The sequence below is a fragment of the Anopheles stephensi genome, chromosome 3, assembly GCF_013141755.1.
Source record: "Anopheles stephensi strain Indian chromosome 3, UCI_ANSTEP_V1.0, whole genome shotgun sequence".
NCBI lineage: Eukaryota > Metazoa > Arthropoda > Insecta > Diptera > Culicidae > Anopheles > Anopheles stephensi.
Window position 1 is genome coordinate 61316793 of NC_050203.1, and position 18903 is coordinate 61335695.

The following is an 18903-nucleotide window of genomic DNA, read 5'->3' on the forward strand; positions in this document are numbered from 1 at the left end:
TCTTGGCTCTGTCTTCACCGAAACAAAAGCCCTTTTCTTTGGTCTCCGGAGTTGAGACTAATGGAGCTCTAATGGGTCTAATGTGGTGACGGGCTTGACACACGGAGTCACCCATCGGGATAGGAATGCTTTCTTCGTTGATCACTTTTCCTCTGGACAATGATAAGTGACCGCCGTAATGAAGTAATTTTTAACTGTCGGAAAAAATTTTAAACCCCTCAGCGAAAAGGCGAGTTCGCATGACCAAATAGAGTTATTTAATAATGGGCAAATCTTAAGCAATCTAATGCGCCTGTGATTTGAATACAATCGGAACACACATATTTATCTGTAAAACATGTTTTCTTTTCTAACACCTTCCACTCCAACGCTTCCAAAGCACTCGCATCGCATCGGAAGACTAATGCTGCAACAGTCCGGTGCCCAAAAATCCGTGACGCCAAGTTTACGCACGTACCTAGCGCGCCCGTCTAGTCTCCGATGTCTAGGTCCCTCGTACGTGAAGCGTTGCTCCCCGGTTATGAAACATGGTCACGTTCAATGGTCAGTCGCCGGTCATACCAAGCCGCCGCGGGTGAGCGCACACAGCATAAGAATTAGAATTTATTTGTAAGCTAAGCCGTCCCGGCACTGTTCAAGAGGTCAAGCCCGCACCATCTAACGTTGACATTTGGCAAACCGCTTTCAACACATTGCGGTCGTGTGCCATTCGGCCGGACAAAACTAACTTCAAACTAGTGAGGTTGAAAAAGTTGGCTTAAATCTTATTGATTCCTTTTCGACACTGTGTAATCACAGCTGGACAAAAAAAAAACCTCGTGCGAACCTTCAACTGATCGCATTCCACCAAAACTCTGTACACCGTGAGGGCCCGCTCGCCATCATCTCTGTGTCGATTGGGGTGGGCGATTATTATTATTCGCAAAAAATCGCCGGCGATCCTTACGCAATCCATAATTCACGAACGGCGTGTCCGATGTTCGCGCGCGAGCGTAATAACATCCGTCCGCGGTTCGAGGATGGAAGAGTGCCGGCAAGCCATCCCGTACTACCCTTTCACGAAACATTGCGCGACACAAGAATGCTCCCTGAGACAGAGAGAGTGATAGAGAGAGAGAGAGAGAGAGAGAGAGAGAGAGAAATAATCAGGCACACCTACGAAACAGGCCACGGCGTGTCTTGTCGTGTCAATCAGTGTGCCGGGAATCAAAAGCAATACGCTTTAATGCCACCATAGGGGCATGCCTTTCTTCTGGTCCAAATTGCCCTCCGGGCAAGATTTCCCCATCGTTTCACCACCATCAGCCCTTCGTTACCGTTCTGGGCACTACGGGGAACATCTGCAAAAATTGTCCAACGCAAGTGCGCAAATCAATCGGCGCGTCGATCTCGGTGTGGTCGATCTCAAGACCGTTCGCTGCGTTACGGAGCAGGCAACTCTTACGCAACAATTAATAAGCGGCCAGATAGGGTTTGGAACATCGCCACCGGCAGCCCGCCACGAACCATTGTGAACTTTCGCGTGAGAGTGAGATAGGGGGCTCACGTGCAAACGAAAGACTGCAAGCGACGAACGTCACGTTCATCGATAAAAACAATGCCAAATTGTAATTCGTGCATGCGCGTACGCCTGGCAGAAGATCCGTTTCGGCCCTTTTTGCGATCGCTATCTCACCATCGTCATCGTCCAGCGATCACAGTTGGATGAATGAACATATATACACATGTACCTGCGTTCAATTAACGGCTCGTTTACATCCACCTCCGGCCGGGTTTATGAGAGATCGCTTGATCGTTTGTTTTCCTGCCGGGTATGGCCGAGGCCTGACAGAACAATCGATCGCTATTGTCGGGAAGGTGGGCTCGATTTTGTAACACTAACGCAATTCGCAAATCTTTGATGCAGAACGGTTCCGAGACAGTGCTCGATGACGCGATCATTTAGCGAAGTCTGACCGTGTGGATCCGGGGTCTCGTCTTCGCTCATGGAGCTGTTTCCTTCCACCTACATTTTTGTAATGTGTGGGGTCAACGAGGCGACGCATCATTAAGCAGTCAATAAGCAGTTTCCATTTAGGGGAACATTCTACTGGGGGTCAAATTAGAGAACGATTAGCAATAACCTATGTTTTCTGTACACGGTGCTCGCCGTAAAAGACGCTGTGTTTTCAGCAAGTTGAGCGATAATTTAGCGATCCGTACGGCAATCCAACAATGTGTAAAGACGCCCTTCTGATGGAAGTTGATGGAGTCATTTAAAGGGGGAAGCAAGAAAATGAGTTTGTTTATTCCTCCTTCTGACGATTCCCTTACCCAAGCTTCTCGGCCATCCCACCGATATGTCTGTTTGCGCAATGTCTGCCCGAACGGAACCCAGCCACATATCGCTGCAACAAGCAAAAGGTGTGGCTCGGGTGGGATTTCTGTGTATGTGATTATTCCGTTTATTTCCCAGTTTTTGTTATTGTGTCGGTCGAGGATGTTCCACACCACACGGTTCGAGAAGATTTGCTTTTTGCTTCCTCACCTTTCCCAATGTATCACGATCCTTCCACGTGACACCCAACGCTGGCTGATAGCACACAAGCAGAGGACCCTCCCCCCTTCATCGATACTGCCGCTGGCGTTGCGTCAGTGCTTCTCAGTCTTTCGAGGAGACTTCATATTTACCGATGCTGTGCCACCGATACGGTCACCGATCGTCGAAGATGGATCCCCACATATCGGATCACCGGCCCGGCGACACATATTTGCCTGCATCATCGATTTCGACCGGCGTGCCGATGATGTAATAAACGGAGGATGCATTAAAATTTTAACCTCAAAACGCCTTCCAAACGAAACGATCATCCCGATACCGCCATGCACCGCGTTGTGTTGTGGGGTAGGTTAGCAGGTTATTTAGCCTGAAGCGGTCAACGACGGGCCCGGTTCGTGAACGGCGTGCCGGCGGGAACTGTTGCCCGGTGGCAGATGGCCTCGTTTAATCATCGACCCATCGAATCGAGTGCTGATTCGCATCATCCCTTTTGCCCGACGATAATCGTTTGGCGTGAGAGCCAAACCGACCGTGGACGTCGTTTGCTGAAGATGATCCTCCATTGCGGTGTCGCACACGCAAGGCGGTATCTTAATAAATCGCACGTTGTGGTAGGTGAAGAGCGTGGTGCGAAATGGCTCGGTGGCTTCTGCGTCGAATCGAAAGGCTGCGAGCTATAAATTGATCAACGGATTTAAGTCAATTTACTGGCTGGAGAAGGCGACGGTGGCTCGGTTAGCCTTGAAGGTTTCGTGAGCGTGAATGCTGCTGCTGAACTTTCGGACGGTGTCGGCTTTCTTATTTGAGTTGTTTTTTTGTTATTATTCTCGTGAAATCTAATCTGATTAGGAAATATTAGATTGATGAGCAGTCAAAAAAGGGTGCCACACAAATCGATAAAAAGGGGCTCTAACGAGGACTGTGGGGAGAATGAGGCCTGATATCTTTATTGGGTCATTTTTTTCCAAATAGAGTTTATTTTTAATAGAGAAAAATCAAGTCTACAAAATTGATACATCAATACAAAAATAAAGAGTTATTACAAAATCATACAAATACATGCATGTTTCATCATGCCTTATGTGCACGTTACAGCGCTTTTCGCAATATTCGCTTTCCGTACGCTTTCTAGTGCCGGCTCGAGCCAAAAACCATTGCTCAATATTTTGTGTGGAAAGAGACCCTGGTAATGCTGCACTCCAGACAACCAGGCCCACCAATTGTCGCCCAGTATCGATTTCAACGACCTATTGGACTACGATCATTAGCAAATGAATTGGCTGGAAAATGACAGAGCTCAACTGCGCCGGGTAATGACAATCCCGCTGTCCAATGGGTTAATGTTTCACCGAACCGATCATCGCCGCCCACTCGCCCACGAGTAGTCACCCACTCGTAAGTAAACAGTTAAAATTGAAGTTAATGAAGGCCTTGTACGCTTCAATGATTTCAGCAGAGTGGACCTTAGCGATGGGGATCAATTTTACTTTTCAGTTGTTTATTTTATTCCCATCATAAAAGTATCAGTATCGTTAAGTATTGGAAGCGTATTAATGATGATCGTCAATAACTGGGGAATTTTGAAATATTTTTCCTCCGAAATTGCATCTCCCAACGACATACGGCACAAATTGACAGTGATTCTCGTTTGACTTGCGGGGCGATGCATCAAGGATAGGTTTAAGTGGTGCATCCGAAAACGGGGTTCTCCTCCGCGAAACGCAATTGGACCGATTCCACACAAAACTGCGAAGGGAAAAGGCCGCCGCCAGCGAACTAGAAGCAAAATAGACAACCGACAGCAATGCACACACACACGCACACCACGTGCTTGCGGGTGCAGTTTACCACCAGGTCGCGATCACCCGGGAAAGCGGTGCCATTGCCGTGCGCAATTTTCTAACGACGCTGCAGTTTGTGTCTTTGCGCTGCAGCTGCTCCAGCACATTTCACGTGCGCACGGTGAAATCATACAAACGGTCGCGTGATGTGCAGGCAAATGCAGTGCATCGGGTTGGGAGGGTTTGGAGGAGGAAGAGTTGTTGTTGTTATTTTCATTAACTCTTAGCTAGCAGAAGGAGGGAAAAAACCTTCAGTAGCCAACATTTTAGAACGATCGCTTTCGGGCGTCGATTATCATTTAGAGTTCACCCGGGGGGTGGCGCAGGTTCCGCAATTCCCGTTACACGGCGGATGGAATGGAGGGCCGGGAATTATTTTACTAACGGTGCATCGATTGTGAAAGCATCGCATAAAAGCATATTAAGCATATTAATTGGACAGTAGGCATTTAAATGCAGAAAAGTGCTTACCAGGAGGAAAACCCCAATGGCAATTAGTTGCAATGTCTTGTGAGGTTTTTGTTTGTTTGTTTGTAGTAGTATAAAGAGGACAAAAACCTTGCACAAACCTTTATTTTTATTTATGTTTATATCTGCATTGCAGTATAATAATTCCGCATTAATATGATGTATTATATTTTCGAAATAATTTAGAGCAATAGAATGACTGCTATTGTAGTATTGGAAATTTAATAAAAAATGTTAAACTACTTGGAGGAACTGTAGGTCACTTAACTGATGAGGTAGACACGGATTTTATGGTTACCTTGTACAGTATACCTGTTAACCTACTGATTACCAAAATCAAAATGTTTGGGATTGAGCGTCAGTTTATGACTTAGTTCAAACGATAACCGTGTTCAAGATTGTAGAGAGTATTGTTATGGCTGTCCGATTCCTGATGAGCACCTCAAGATAATGTCCTTTTTTATATGTGTTATTTCATCCTTCTTAAAACCTATTTTTCATCCTCCAAGTGCATATTGTCTCAAAATTGTCCTTCCTGTGCCATTGTCCGCTGACTCTCGGTTTTCTTCTGTCAGTATCGTAAGAACGGTCTTTTTGATTTTTAAGTCCTAGAACCTACAAAGAACAGACTATTTCAAGGGCCTTCAAGTGACAATTGAACACTTTGCGGGAAGATTTATCGACGACCAGGTGAGTAATGCACTAGTGAAGTGCGAAGTACTCAAACTGTCACGTTTTTAGTACAGCTTCATTCAAAAGAATCTGAGACAATTAGTTGTCTTACTGTTGCCTAGACGTCTAATCGTTTTCAAGTATTCGGTTAATGAAAGTGAATCACTTGATTTCGTACTGTAGTGGTACTCTCTCTTTCCAAATCTAAAGACGTAAAAGCCGCAAGAAACCTCTTGCTATTGCTGCCCGTCTTATCTAATCCCACGTGATCCAATTGGATTGTTTCTTTTTTTGCAATCTTATCGGCGCATATTTTCAGCGTCGATAAGATCTGACCAATAAGATGCATTGAATGCCTAAGGGTCACTTCAATTGAACACTGCGCCAATTCTATCGGATGTAATTAATTGAATTGCCATTCTTGCCTCGTGCAGAGACATGCCACTGGTAGTTGTTTGATATAGCAAGACGCTTCATTTTGCTATGCTATCTAAAACCTAGTTGTTGGTCCCTCCCGACATTGGGCGAAACGGAGTAAATAAAAACAATGCCCAGTTGTACCATCCCAAGGTACAACTTGTTGACAACTGGGCCTCCCCCGCCGTTCCAAAAAGATGTCAATCAAAACACGCATCAACAGTTGTATCATTAGATAAACACCGAATACACGAGGATGGAGTTCCTGATAAAGGTTATCGTGGTGTGGTGAAAAACAGTGAGATATCATTATCGCAACAGATGCTCCATCCACTCTTGAAGAAGCCAGGCGTATTCGCCGAGCTCTGCAGCCTTGATTTGTTGGAATGATAATTAAGCAAATAGACCGCTATCGATACGGGCGTGCAAAAATTAAGATAAGCCACACAGCTGCATGTGTTTCCACTTGTATCAGATGTATTCGGAACGGAAACAAACCGATCTTGGGCGATTGGAGCATTGCTGGGGCACGGATACGTAGGTCCAAACATTTGTTTCGCATACATACTACAACCCCTTTATCGTACAGCGAATGTGTAGTTAGCTCGATCTTCGGAGCCAAGGTCCCTTCCACTTACCGGCGTAATGGGCGATGGGTTCAATCGGTGCCTGCAGCTTGTACTCGGACAGATACTCATCCAGATCGTCCACCTCGTGTGGCACTCTGTGGTGATGGTTGCCCGCCGCCATCGTTATGGCCGGTGGTGATGGTGGAGCCGACGAAGGCTGCTGCTGATGGCCGCCGCCTCCGATGCGCGATAGCATTATCAGCGGGCTTCGTTTCGTTTGCACCGTACGTCAGATGCACTTCACTCTTTCCAACACAAACACGCCTCACTCACACACACTTCACACCGCCACTGTTGCAAGGTTGCAGATCCTTGAGCGATCTACAACATTGGAGCGGTTAACGGAGCAGTTGCACTTGGATTCTTTCTCTTCGCTTCCACTATGCGCTGCTTTGCTCAACACAAACTTACAATCGGCGTTTTCGCACGATACCGATGCTTCCGGGTTATGTATTGATTTTTCACCTACTATTTGCTGCTACAATTGGAAAACAGAAACACACAAATATAATTAAAAGAAACAATTAACACTGCACTGCATTGTGAAGATCATGGTAAATAGGAAATGGCGATAGAGAAACACAGCATCGTCTGCTCGGTCCACGTGGATGATGCTGCCGAGTGAACCAACAGCCAATGTGAGGCGGAAAGCCCCACTTACTGTCCTTTCTGCCTGGGGGGGGGGGGGGGGGACATTTTTTCTAACTATTTCATAACACACTAATCGCACCTCCGACCGTCTTGTCGGATAAGCATACGGTCTCACCGACCGCACATCGAATGTATGACGTCTGCGGTTTGTTTAACTGGCCACTTTTTCATCTCTCTTTTTCACTATTAATTTCAATTTCACTTCCTGTTCCGGGCTTCAGCGTGCGTCGTGTGGTCGTCGACGCCAAAAGGGAAATGGTTCGTCCGACCTGGGGTGGAAAATCGTTTGCTACTGCTGTTTGCTCTCAACAGCAGCACACGCGTGGTTTGTTGTCGTTTTGTGGGGACCGCTCGCGACTGGTGGTGATTTGTCGGAAATGGTTATATCGCAGCTAATTGCCGAGCGGGTCTAGCTATGCCGTAGGCTTCAATCAGCCCCGCTTTCAGGCGACTGCCGGCGTGAGATGTATTCGGCTGGAGGCAGCGATTATGGAATCTTTTTTCTTATCGATCGATCGTGCAGCGAAGACGATTTGGTTGGTTGTGTTAGCTGCAACATGAGAAAGAGAAGAAATTTTTTTTAATAATCAAATTTTATTCGTAGATAATGAGATCAATTTTTGGTCATTTTGAAGTAAATTAATTAAGCAACCCCGGTGTAAAAACGCAATTTTGGAAGAATTATTCTTAAACATTTTAATGAGATATCATGAGGTCTTATATGATAACTGCATAATGGAGTTTCAATTTAATTTTCATGTAAGGAAAACAAGGTTTCTGGTCCAACTATCGAAAGCAACAAAAGCTGTACCTATCGCACAGGAAGCACTATAGAACACACGTTTTAGATCGAACAGACAATTGGCGGAAACAAAAATTAAGACAAACCTCCAACGTTGAGTGTCAGCTTTGCTCAGTACCCATCATCAATCATCATTCACACGTTCACTATTAATATGCTTGCTAGAAAAGCAGCTCCATCCCGCACACTGTACGGATGGCAATCTAGAAGCTTTTCGGGCATTTCTTTTCGTAAAAGGGTATGTTCGGAACAAATGATAATTATCCATCAGATCTGAAGACACTGAAGAATCGTTCGTGACTGTGTGATTAAACGAAAACGGAACCTCACAATCGCTCTTCGCTCAAGTACGGGGGGAACAAAAAGAAATTAACTACCATTCCCCGTCTGCCGGATTAGTTGGGAGCGGTCGGACTCCTGGCAGTGGAAAAACCGCTCCCAGCCAGATCAGCCTTTTTATGCAATTATATAATTTTCTCGTAAAGCTGCCATCAATTCGGTCGCCATGTGATGAAGATTGCGTCATGTGGTGTCGTTGATTTGCCTAACTTTACCACGAATGTAGAATGGGCCGAAATTTTAACTGGGTGAAACGGAACGGAAAACGCACTATGGGATAAAGTGAATCCCCGAGAATGATAAATTCAGAAGAAATTTAAAATAAAAATTACTGCTTAATCGATTATCCTTAAGCATTCTGCACTTGAAGAGCTCTTAAGAAGAGAAAACATCCTCAACAATCAACGTACGATTAAATGTACGTTACACTGAGCATTATAAGAAACGTTCTCCGCAAGACAAACATATCGTTAGGAACACAACCTTGTCAGGAGGATAAATATCCTAAATCGCAAACGTCTTCCACAAACCTGACGTGTGCATGATTCAGCACAAAAAAAAATGTACGCAGCTTCCTGTGGCACACCCTCGTCGCGCGGGACTACGTTTTGCAAGCAATGTGTTTCCTGAACTAAGCTGAAACACTCTCCCCACACACGTTCATCTTTTCCTTTGAGGCATGGCGAATCAAAGGCAAACCTCCAGGAAGGAACGGGTGGAATAACAAAATGAAACGCAATCCGGACACTTGTCCGGACAAAGGGACCAGAAATTACGCCGCCATTACACTTATATGCCTGCGAGGCATTAAAAGGTTTAAGTTCTCTTTCACATGACAAGTGTTTCTGATTTTGACTTGGTAAATGGTTTTGCCGGTTTATTTTTCGTTCAGAATTCGAGTGAAAGAAGCGCGCACGAACGCGCTCTGGCACTTCCCGGCGGCCATTTGTCTCTTGAAACGCGAAACCTTCGGTGGTTTTGCGTGAACAAATTCAATTAAACGCCCTCCAACAGCAAGCAAACAAGGCACAATCCAACGCAATGATCTTGAGCGGTCAACGGTGAAGGTTACACGGGTAACAATTGGGTTTTGTGTGTCCCTTTAAGTGTCCATCACCAGGCCCTAGCCCAGGAGGAACTGGCGGGAGAAGTTCTTCACCACCACCTTCCCCGGTGCACTAGTTGTGTGGCGTGAGCACTTTATAAGCAACCATCGAATGTGCGGGCGATCACTCGATCACTGTCGCGATCGATGTGTGATTACCGTACAATCACGCACTTTGACAGTCACTGTGTGCGCCACAATTACTGGCACCGTTCTTAAGATGTATCGATTCTTACCCCTTTTTTCATGCGCCCTTCGCCCCGAAAGTCTACGTAGACACCTCCCCCCGAAGGACATGAAGCTGCAGGTGCAGGATGCAGATTACAGTGATTGTGGAAAGAAATGAAGCAGCGATATTTAAGGTCCGATTGACGACAATCCAGAAAGATGTCGGACACTATCGGATTAAACACTGGCCTTTAACCGTCGGGTCCGTACGGATGGCCAGATGTGTCGTGAATCCATTTGCCACCTCAAATAGCACGTAAGTTGCAGATCATTGCTTTTGATTGAATGACAGTGAATGGCATTGGATGAGAGGCAAAAAATAACAAACCCATTTCGTACCATTACATACGCCTATTCGCACTGAAAGAGGTGTTATGTACGTTGTTTACTTTGTACCGGGTGCTTTTTTGAAAGCCTTCCAAACAGATAATGGACCAATAATGTAACGGATACGGCTACTTCATGATGATGATTCCGCTTCAATGGTGTATAGCTATTTGTTGTACCAAGGACCAATTAATCAACAAACGAGCGAGTGAATGTAGATCATTTAGCTTTCAATTGTATCATAAAATTTGAAGTTTGCAAAGAGATGCAATTATATACCAATAAATTTCCTTCGTAAAACATTACACCAGTAGTAAGTTAAGGTCCCTTTGACCATGGAAAACATTCTCTGCCATCTCCACATAAAGCTCTTCAAAAACCAAACAACTATAATTTGCCGAAGAAATTGCGAAACTGAAACCTCTTAACACGCTAAAGTTATGGCAAAATGCCCACGTACTCGACAGTGGGAAACATTTCAATACCTAGATGAGTAGCGCAACATTATCCATATCGGTGCGCCTTGCCAGTTGCTACCGTTGGTTTGCACAGCACCAAACGGAAAGATATGCATGCTCCCGCATGCATCTATATCTATTAAACTATTATTACATTCGCTTCGCTAGCGGCGACGCTTATGACAACGCTCAGTGTGTCGAAACGTGCCGACCGACCGATCGACCAGTACCCCGACCCGGGCAACCGAAACCACAGAACCCAAACCGAACACTACCAGCGGGAACACTAGGAACTGCGGATCGGATTATGCATGTGGAAACCGGCTGCGGATAACTCCGGATACCTGTGGTCAAGTGGTTGCAACTCGCTTTAAATGACCAAGTGCGCCTGAACCATCGGACGTTAATAGAGTCCGGTTTTCGGACAGCCCATGCTTGTGTGTTGGCGGCGTGTCAGCGTTTGACATTACTCCGAAGCAAACACACCGGAAACTGTGGCCACCGTTAGAAGCCGCTATGTTACTCATCCCTTCTGCAGCTACTGTACTACCTTCCCCCGCCTTCAGAAATGACAGTCAGCGTATCGATGCAGCTCGGTAGGCTCGAAGACCATCGGGGACACTTGCAGCAAGACGTTGAACACGAGTCGATAACCTCAGGGCAAAACCTACCTCGCTGCAGACGGAGACGAATCGGCCAAGTCCTCTTCCTGCCGGTAAATTTATTGTTATATTCTACCGCACGAAACGTGTTGAAGAAATCGTTTGCTGGTAGTGAAAGTGATTGCGACAAGTTCCCGGCAGGCGAGGGTGCTACTAGCATGACAGGATTGCACAGGTTTACAGAGTTAACCAACTACGGTAAAACACCATCCGTTATGATCCGTGTTTGAGCATCTTCACATTTGTAGAAAGCAAAAGTGAACCCAGACATGACCTCTGGGTACAGCAACTCGGGCGCTGATGCGCAGTACCCACCAACAAAAAAAAAAACCAGATGGTAGGACGCTTTCCACACACACACAGCAGCCACTCATGCTCAGCCAGCGCCATTAATTTCTCTTAGATTCCCAGCGGCTGCGTCCAGGCCCGAGGGAGGACCGGCCCTGCTGCAGAGATCGGTGATTAAATTCTCGTTTTGGATCGAACAGGTTGACCTCCAGGACAAGGAGGCGGTGGTGCACGAAAGAGAACGAGCACACCACCGCACGAGTGACAACGGCGATACGATTGCTTGGGCGACCTCGCAGCGACCGCAAAGCCTACGCCTCAAGATGGCTTACCGCTCAGGTCTCCGATAGCTCCCAGTGACGGTGAATACTTCATTACTGGGCCCCTTCCTGCGCATGGGACCACACGAACGGGCCACGCGAACAGGTTCCCTCTTTGGGGTGGGTTCAACTTCTCTTCTGAACGTCACGATCAACGACGGTGCGCACGGCGGCTATCGGGTGGAGTAGCACTTTGCAAAACCCAGCAACTACCAGCGTGCGGAGACCTTGCCCAGGCTCGGAAAGAAGTGTGGTAACAATTTTGAATTACAACCTCGGCGTGCCCGAGGGCAAGTTCGTCGGAAAGGCTGATTCGTCGAATTTCTCGAGGACGCTCGAGGATGGACGGGCACGGTCTGGATGATGAGCAGCAGCAGCAGCAGCGGGAGGCTAGGAATTCCATCGCTGCAAAGGGTTGTGGTCGTTGTACCATGCCGATTTTGTCGCTTGGTTCATTTCGGGGCGCGCGTTTTCGCGTGAGAAAGAAAGTGAAACTCCCACTGACGTCAGCGAAGATGTGTGCCATGTCCGCTGCTCCCAAGGGTGTAACGCAACTTTCGCTGGAATGTTGGATATGTCGTTGCTTATCGTACCGTTTGATATGGGTCTTTTAAGAAAGGTTCTTAAGTGAAGCAAGTCATGCAACCAAAGTAAAACTTCCTTTTGGGAAACACAAATCAAATTCGAAACTTAATGCCAAATCTCTACTGACGAAGACAACAAGAAGACTCAGTGGAAAAGCACCATAACAGAATGGCCAATAAAGTAAGCTATATAACGTTGGTGTGCGGTAATCGGACAGCTAGTTAGCTTGGACAAAACAACTGCAGCGAAACGTCGCCAAGAAGCAACCAGCAAACTAGATTTTATTCAAATCAATACCGTGCTTGCTTGCTTGCTGTGTGACACAGACGAATTATGAATATTCATCGAGATCTCGCAGGATCTCGCGACTGAATTCTAAAACGATGTCACTAAAATATTAACTCCAAGAAGCGTATTTCGATGTGAGTGTGTGTGTCGCTTTTAAGCCACATGCGAAAGCGGACTAAAATATGCGACAGAATAAAACAGAATCAATCGATTCCTTTCAAACGTTACCATCGATAGGTTTGAAGGGTCTGACACTGGTGATAGAAGATTAACAGTTATAGTAAATTAAGACCTAATTTTGTGCCACTTTGATTGTGGACGGTGAGAAGATCTGCGGAGAACAGAACCGACCGTTCAGTTTTGTTTTACAAACCGGCAGCTGATAGAGATAGATGGTTGGGACGATCGAAGAAAAACGTTTTCAGTTTTATGACGTGGAGTGTCGAAATAGGAGAGCTTTTTAGTGGCTTTTAACAAAGTTTCAGGTGAACGGAATCTCGTCCAGGTTGTAGCGGTAATTGGAAAACACTGTTGCTGATTTAGAACACACCGTTGGGTTAGTGGAGTTTGTAAAAGCTATAAAACGTTGCTGCTGCATTTACATACCCTTAACACCTTACAAACTGGGACACAACTGGCCTTTACATCGGAGGACGGTCCGATGGTAGAGGTGACAGGTTCCCCCGTAGTGAGGACTAACTATCCAACTATGCTGTATCAATAAGCCGTCTAGTAAGCCAGAAATGGCAGGCATGACCTAAGAGGCCGTTAGGCCAAGAAGAGAGAGAGACCGTACAAACTGTCAGACATTAAGTGTCAAACGTGATATTGAATCCTAGCTAAAATGTTTAAACTTAGCAAATTAGACTCATGTTTAAGGCGTTGTTCATCAACTCCCATATATCAGGGAGGCATAAAATAAAAAAAATGTCCACCGCACTAATACTGGAGTGATAAAAGACAATCTCGAACCATCTGTCCTCTGCCGTGCAAATGGCTAATAGTACATCCATAAATCAAGGGTTTTGGTTTCATTTTGAGCAATGAAACAATAAATTTCCACCTCATAAATTTGGCAGTTCGCTCCGGAACAGTTGATCAAGGTTCAACACTATAAGAGTTCGTGGTAGAGGTAGACCCTTGGAAGCGCAATAACACACGCTGTTAATTACTATAATCATCCTAAGCCGCCCATAAAATGATCTCTATTCTTTAGCACACATTGGTTGCGGTTCACGGACCACGTACCATCATGTAGTGTCCTTGAGAATATAAAATCCTAAAAAAGTGGTAGTGATTTTTGAAACGATGACTTAAATGCGTCTTTGAAAAACTGAGCAACTCTTTGCCGAAATGCGCATAACATAACGCAGGTCACCTTAAGGCACTAATATGGTCGAGCAATTGCGTATCATGCATGAAGTGAAATTCATGTTTAAGCATGAGGAAAGCATTCATGCGATACGGAGTTATTTTTTTAGTAGAGCCATGTCTTCCTAAAGCAATTTTCTAAAGGACTTCCTTTTTTCGAAACATTTTTTTATATTAAATTTTATTTGTTTATCGAGCTTATTATGCACATAGCCAAAAGCGTTTGCTTAACTCGCCAAGGGTTTCCTAGACCCGGTGTTGACAAAAGTCGGAATTTTCCAGCTCAAGCATTCTAAGCGCTAGAAACCCATTAATACCAAAGCGGTATCTTGTCACTTTAAATTGCCATCATTAGCGCGCCCCAACCACAATTGGTTACAGCAGGCCCACCACACTCTCTCCCCTCCTCAAAATCTAGAACCTTTCGCCCCACGATGCATACGGTCAGAACTCGTCCTTTACCAACCGTCCAATGACGCAGAGAGACACATTTAAGCTCCGCTTTTTACTGGAGTTTGCACTGCGAAAGAGGTGCTTACAGCTTCACCACATCAAACGAACCGAAGGAAGGAACTACCTGCCCCTGGTCGGGCGCAATTCAATTGCTTGACAAACAGTTGCCCGTTTTTATCGTAAATGCCACATCGCTTCCGATTAGGATTATAGTAGCAGCAGGCACACCAAACAAAAAAGCCAACGCCAACAACGAAATGTCCCCACCATATGAGACTTTGCAATAGAAGGGTTGAAGAGCAGATAAAAAAAAGTTTTAAAAAATGGCGTACGCGTAATTACGCGGCAGAATCGGTCCGTGTACGGCATTGGCCATTCCATTTGCGTATCTCGGAAAGACCTGCCGCTCGCAATGAGGGGAACCTGGGGACAGGTCGTTTCAGAATCGGTCTCCACGCTCAAGTGTGCTGCTCAAGTGCTGCCGGTGCTTGTCGGTAGGTTCGGCTTGGTCTGAAGGGTACCTGTCGGAAGGTGCGAAGGTTTCCGCCAACCGGTGTTTATCTAACGGGCCACGTGAGCGATTGTGTGCATTCAAGCTGTTTGCCGACGGAACGATATGTTGAGCATTCGTATCCTACGGCAAGGGTGATCAATAGCCTAGAGGTGTTTGAAGAATTTAAATAATCCTCTTTTCGCAAGAATTCATTGATCGTTTTGCTAGGATTACAGCTCACTTGAATCGCTTGTTTTTTATGGGCAAGCAAGGGATAATTCTCTAGAAGGTATTGAAGTTTTTGTGTTAATTTAAAAAAAAAACCTTTCATTATTCCTTGAATGTTTGAAACTAATCTAACGATCAGTACAATGCGTACATAGGAATTATAAATAAAGTCCACCAAAAATACAGCCCATTTGCTTCATTTCAAGCCTAATCGTTCTCTTGAATGATTGTGCAGCTGTTTTTTACTGTGCAGGAAAATAAAATTGTTTTGCTGTACCGCTCGTGCGTCCTAAACGTGGAACAGACCTTGTAAAAAAAACCAAAACTTACCACAGGGTGTTGCTTGAAGGCGATTTAATAAGGAACAAGCGTGGTTAGCGTGTGCGCTACGGCTCATGCATTTGCATTCATTTACTTTTTTGTGCTCTGTGTAGTGCCAGGTAGTCAGCTTAATTTAACGACGACGACTAGCGACAACCGTGCGCTATAGTCGTGAAATCGCCAACACTCGCCATCCTACACTTCCTCCACAACGCGTACGATCGTCGTAAGGTACCCCAAACTAACGAACGTAATTAGATCGACCACGTTTTCGCTATTTTTGGCGCTTAACCTTGAAAGCTGGAGAAGGATTGCCGGGTGGTGAACTGATGACTCGGTGCACGACGACGGGTGGTTGCACTCTTCATCTGCCCAACCGTTACATTGGCCTTCGGAACGGCTAGAGACGCATCAAAGCCATCTTTTTTCTTTTGCTACTCGGACTCCCAACAAAGTTGGTAGAAGCGTTGAAAAAACGATTGATCCAATAGAAACCAATAATCAGAGAGCCGCTTGAAGCGTTGAGCTGACCGCCGACGGTGGACAGTTTCAAGGCCACACGGTTCGTGCACGCCGAACGATCGGAACCAACAATCAACCGATCAAGAGAAAATCGAAACGCCACGCCACGGTAGATCATCCTTCAGGAGTAGGAGTCTGATTATCACTTTGTTCGGACGTTGAGCGTGACTATGAAGAAGCTGCAACATGATGGCACAAGGACGCTCATGTTTGGTGTATCTAGTTAACCTGTAACTGTAGATAGAATTCTGGGAGGCTCTTCGGTTCGGTGGCAGTGTTTAATAAAAACGCATCAACTGTCAATCTTTACGACAGCTCAAGGTAGAAGATAAACCTTGTGTGGCTCACAAGATTCTTATAATTTATCCGATCAAATTAAAGACTACTGATGTATGATCATTTTTTCTTTAAATTTTAAGATGCTTCATTCATACTTCAATCTAAAAGGACGCAGTAGTTTATCTACCACAAATCACCTTAATGGTTCTGATCTTGTGTTATTCAGACTTCGATTATCTAGTAGAAACTGTTGTTAACCAAGAAATTATCACCATTGGCTTATTCATCATTGGCTTATTCAAACCAATTAATTCTCATTCCAGTTTTTGCGATAGGAGAGCAAATTGAAGGATGCAATTTCGAACGATCCCTAACTAGGTCGCTCGTTATGGGTTTTTCCACTCAAGCATCCTGGCGCCACACACTAAGCCACGCTTGTTGGCGACGAAAACTTTCCTTCTTTTGCGCACGTTTCCCGCCGTTGGAAAATGATAACAGGGAAAAAAAACTATTTTCCCCATCCGCACACACTAACCAGCCGATGTGGTCGATAGTTGATTTGCCTGTCGGGCGTCTACATAGTTCGAGCGACACAATGATTAGACATGATTGAGCCATGATCGATGCCAATAATATGTAGCAGGCCGTCGTACGCAAACCGTACATCCGTACGGAACAAAAACGGAAAGCACGGCATAATGCTGCTGCAAAGCCTCCCGGTCGTGTGGTCGCCGAGATGGGGCTCCGTCTCGAAGGTGACGGAAGAAACGGAAACCTTTCTCGCCTCGGTACAACGAGTCGATTAGATTGCGTTTCCGGAGGTCCGTTGTAACGCACCAACCGAACCGTGTAAGTACCAACCTTTGGCCGTGAGTGACCGTGTCCACTGCGTAAAGGGCATGGTGCCGTGTAGCGTGACTACGATCGACTTCATTATGTTTGTGTGTACTTGATCACTTCCGAATCAAATCTGTTCCACGACCGACAACCCTTCCCATACGGCTGCTGCTAACCTTCTCAGGTGTGTCCGGTGGAGCGTTAAAGAACATTTTCCGCCATCGATCGTCGGTATCGGCCTTCGGATTGCCAATTTGTGTTTCGTTTCGGGAGTTTTAAAGCAAAGTGTCGCCTGTTTAGTGCTCGCTACAGTAGAAATCAGGTTGCCGAAGGACACACGGACTTTTTTGCGCAAGATTTAGATGAAGTTATAGATAGGGGCATAGCATGAAATGTCGCAAGGTGGCAAACAACAAAAAAAGAAACCTAACCACCTAACTAATTCACCGATCAACCAGAATGATCACATTTGGTAAAGCGTTCTGCTGTTTTTTTTAACTGCCGAAAAACTTGGGAAGGGGCAATTAATTACCGAAAAGTCTACCGTTCACTGTTTCTAATTATGCTGGACAGCAAATGTACGCCCTTTCTGTGTGTTCCGCTCAAGCATGAAATATTGCCGACAGTTAAATTTGCTTTTGCTGGCCAGAATTTGGGGCCCACCTGCAGTCCGGAACATGCGCGTGCGCAACCTACTTTGTGCGTGTGTACGCTTGCTTCACTATACATCAATGGCTACATATATATAGACCAACCATGACGCCGAACGAATTTATCGCGGCCGATAGATCGCGGCTCCGAAACAAGTAATCATACAACCGATTTGTAAATCGCCCGCTCTTGGTTGGTGGAGAGGAGTCTTTGGTGTCCCGACCGCTACTCACCACAATCCGTCGCCGACTCTTCTGACACGAGTCAGTAAAAAGACTGATGGTCAAGTTGGTTTCGGCTAGGCTCGTTTCTGGTTGCGAAAATGTGGTATGGTATAGTGGTCGACATACTCGCAGGGCCCCGTTCGAAACTCGAGGTAAACTTCTGACCGCACGAACTACAATTTAATAATTTCGCGGCCAGTTTAGCGGTGAACGAGCGTACCGGGAGATTGGTTTCGGAACTATTTTTTTGAAAGGTTGGGAATGTTTGGATGGATTTTTTGGTCTTGGTTGAAACTTGACGGGCAGTAACGGCTGATTCTACAATAACGGAATATTGAAGTGAGATTTTTAGTTCATTTTACACTACTTCAAGGATTGATCTGTTCTGCATTAGTTAAAAGAGGATTTTTTAACAGGAATACTCCAAAGAGGTTATAAAGCGTTTTAAAGAGCCTGTATACTTCTACACCAACTTGAAATCAACATTTCGAAACTCTCTTTCCTCTCCAAAAATGACGCTTATACTATTTCAACCACACACGATCTACGATTAACACTCAAGGCGTTCAACCATCGATTGGATGCATGTATCAATTGCTTCGATTAGTTTCGAAACTGGCTTCTCCACTTAAAGAGATCGATTTGTCTTTCTTTCAGTTTTATTTTTTCTTCTTCTCTTCATCATCCAACTCGTTTCTCTTCCTACTCGGTACTCGGTTTCGGCTTAGCATGTTTACCTATGCTTATGCTCACTTTTTCTCCTTCTTGGGTGGGTTTCTTCGCCGGTGCAGTGTGAATCGATGCACATTGCCCCCGTGCTGAGCGTGTGTGTGTGTGTGCAAGCGTATTGGATGGTGATTGTACCTCCGGAATTGGAGTTTATTTACCGATCGCTTTACCACCTT

The 18903-nt window shown here is 45.5% G+C and overlaps 2 protein-coding genes across 17 annotated transcripts in view; one reads left to right on the plus strand and one right to left on the minus strand.

The window, feature by feature from the left end:
* The window catches only part of LOC118513579 (crossover junction endonuclease MUS81-like), a 108045-nt gene that overhangs the window by 47769 nt on the left and 41373 nt on the right, over window positions 1–18903 (plus strand). The gene's annotated exons all lie outside the window — the stretch shown is intronic.
* LOC118513578 (rho GTPase-activating protein conundrum) overlaps window positions 1–18903 on the minus strand; it is a 51472-nt gene that overhangs the window by 11290 nt on the left and 21279 nt on the right. For 10 of the 13 annotated variants that reach the window (XM_036059529.1, XM_036059530.1, XM_036059532.1 and 7 more), the window contains exon 2: window positions 6576–7044. In XM_036059529.1, the coding sequence (XP_035915422.1) occupies window positions 6576–6762 (187 nt within the window). In that variant the 5' untranslated portion in view covers window positions 6763–7044. The other 3 variants (XM_036059527.1, XM_036059526.1, XM_036059528.1) reach the window with 3 other exon arrangements.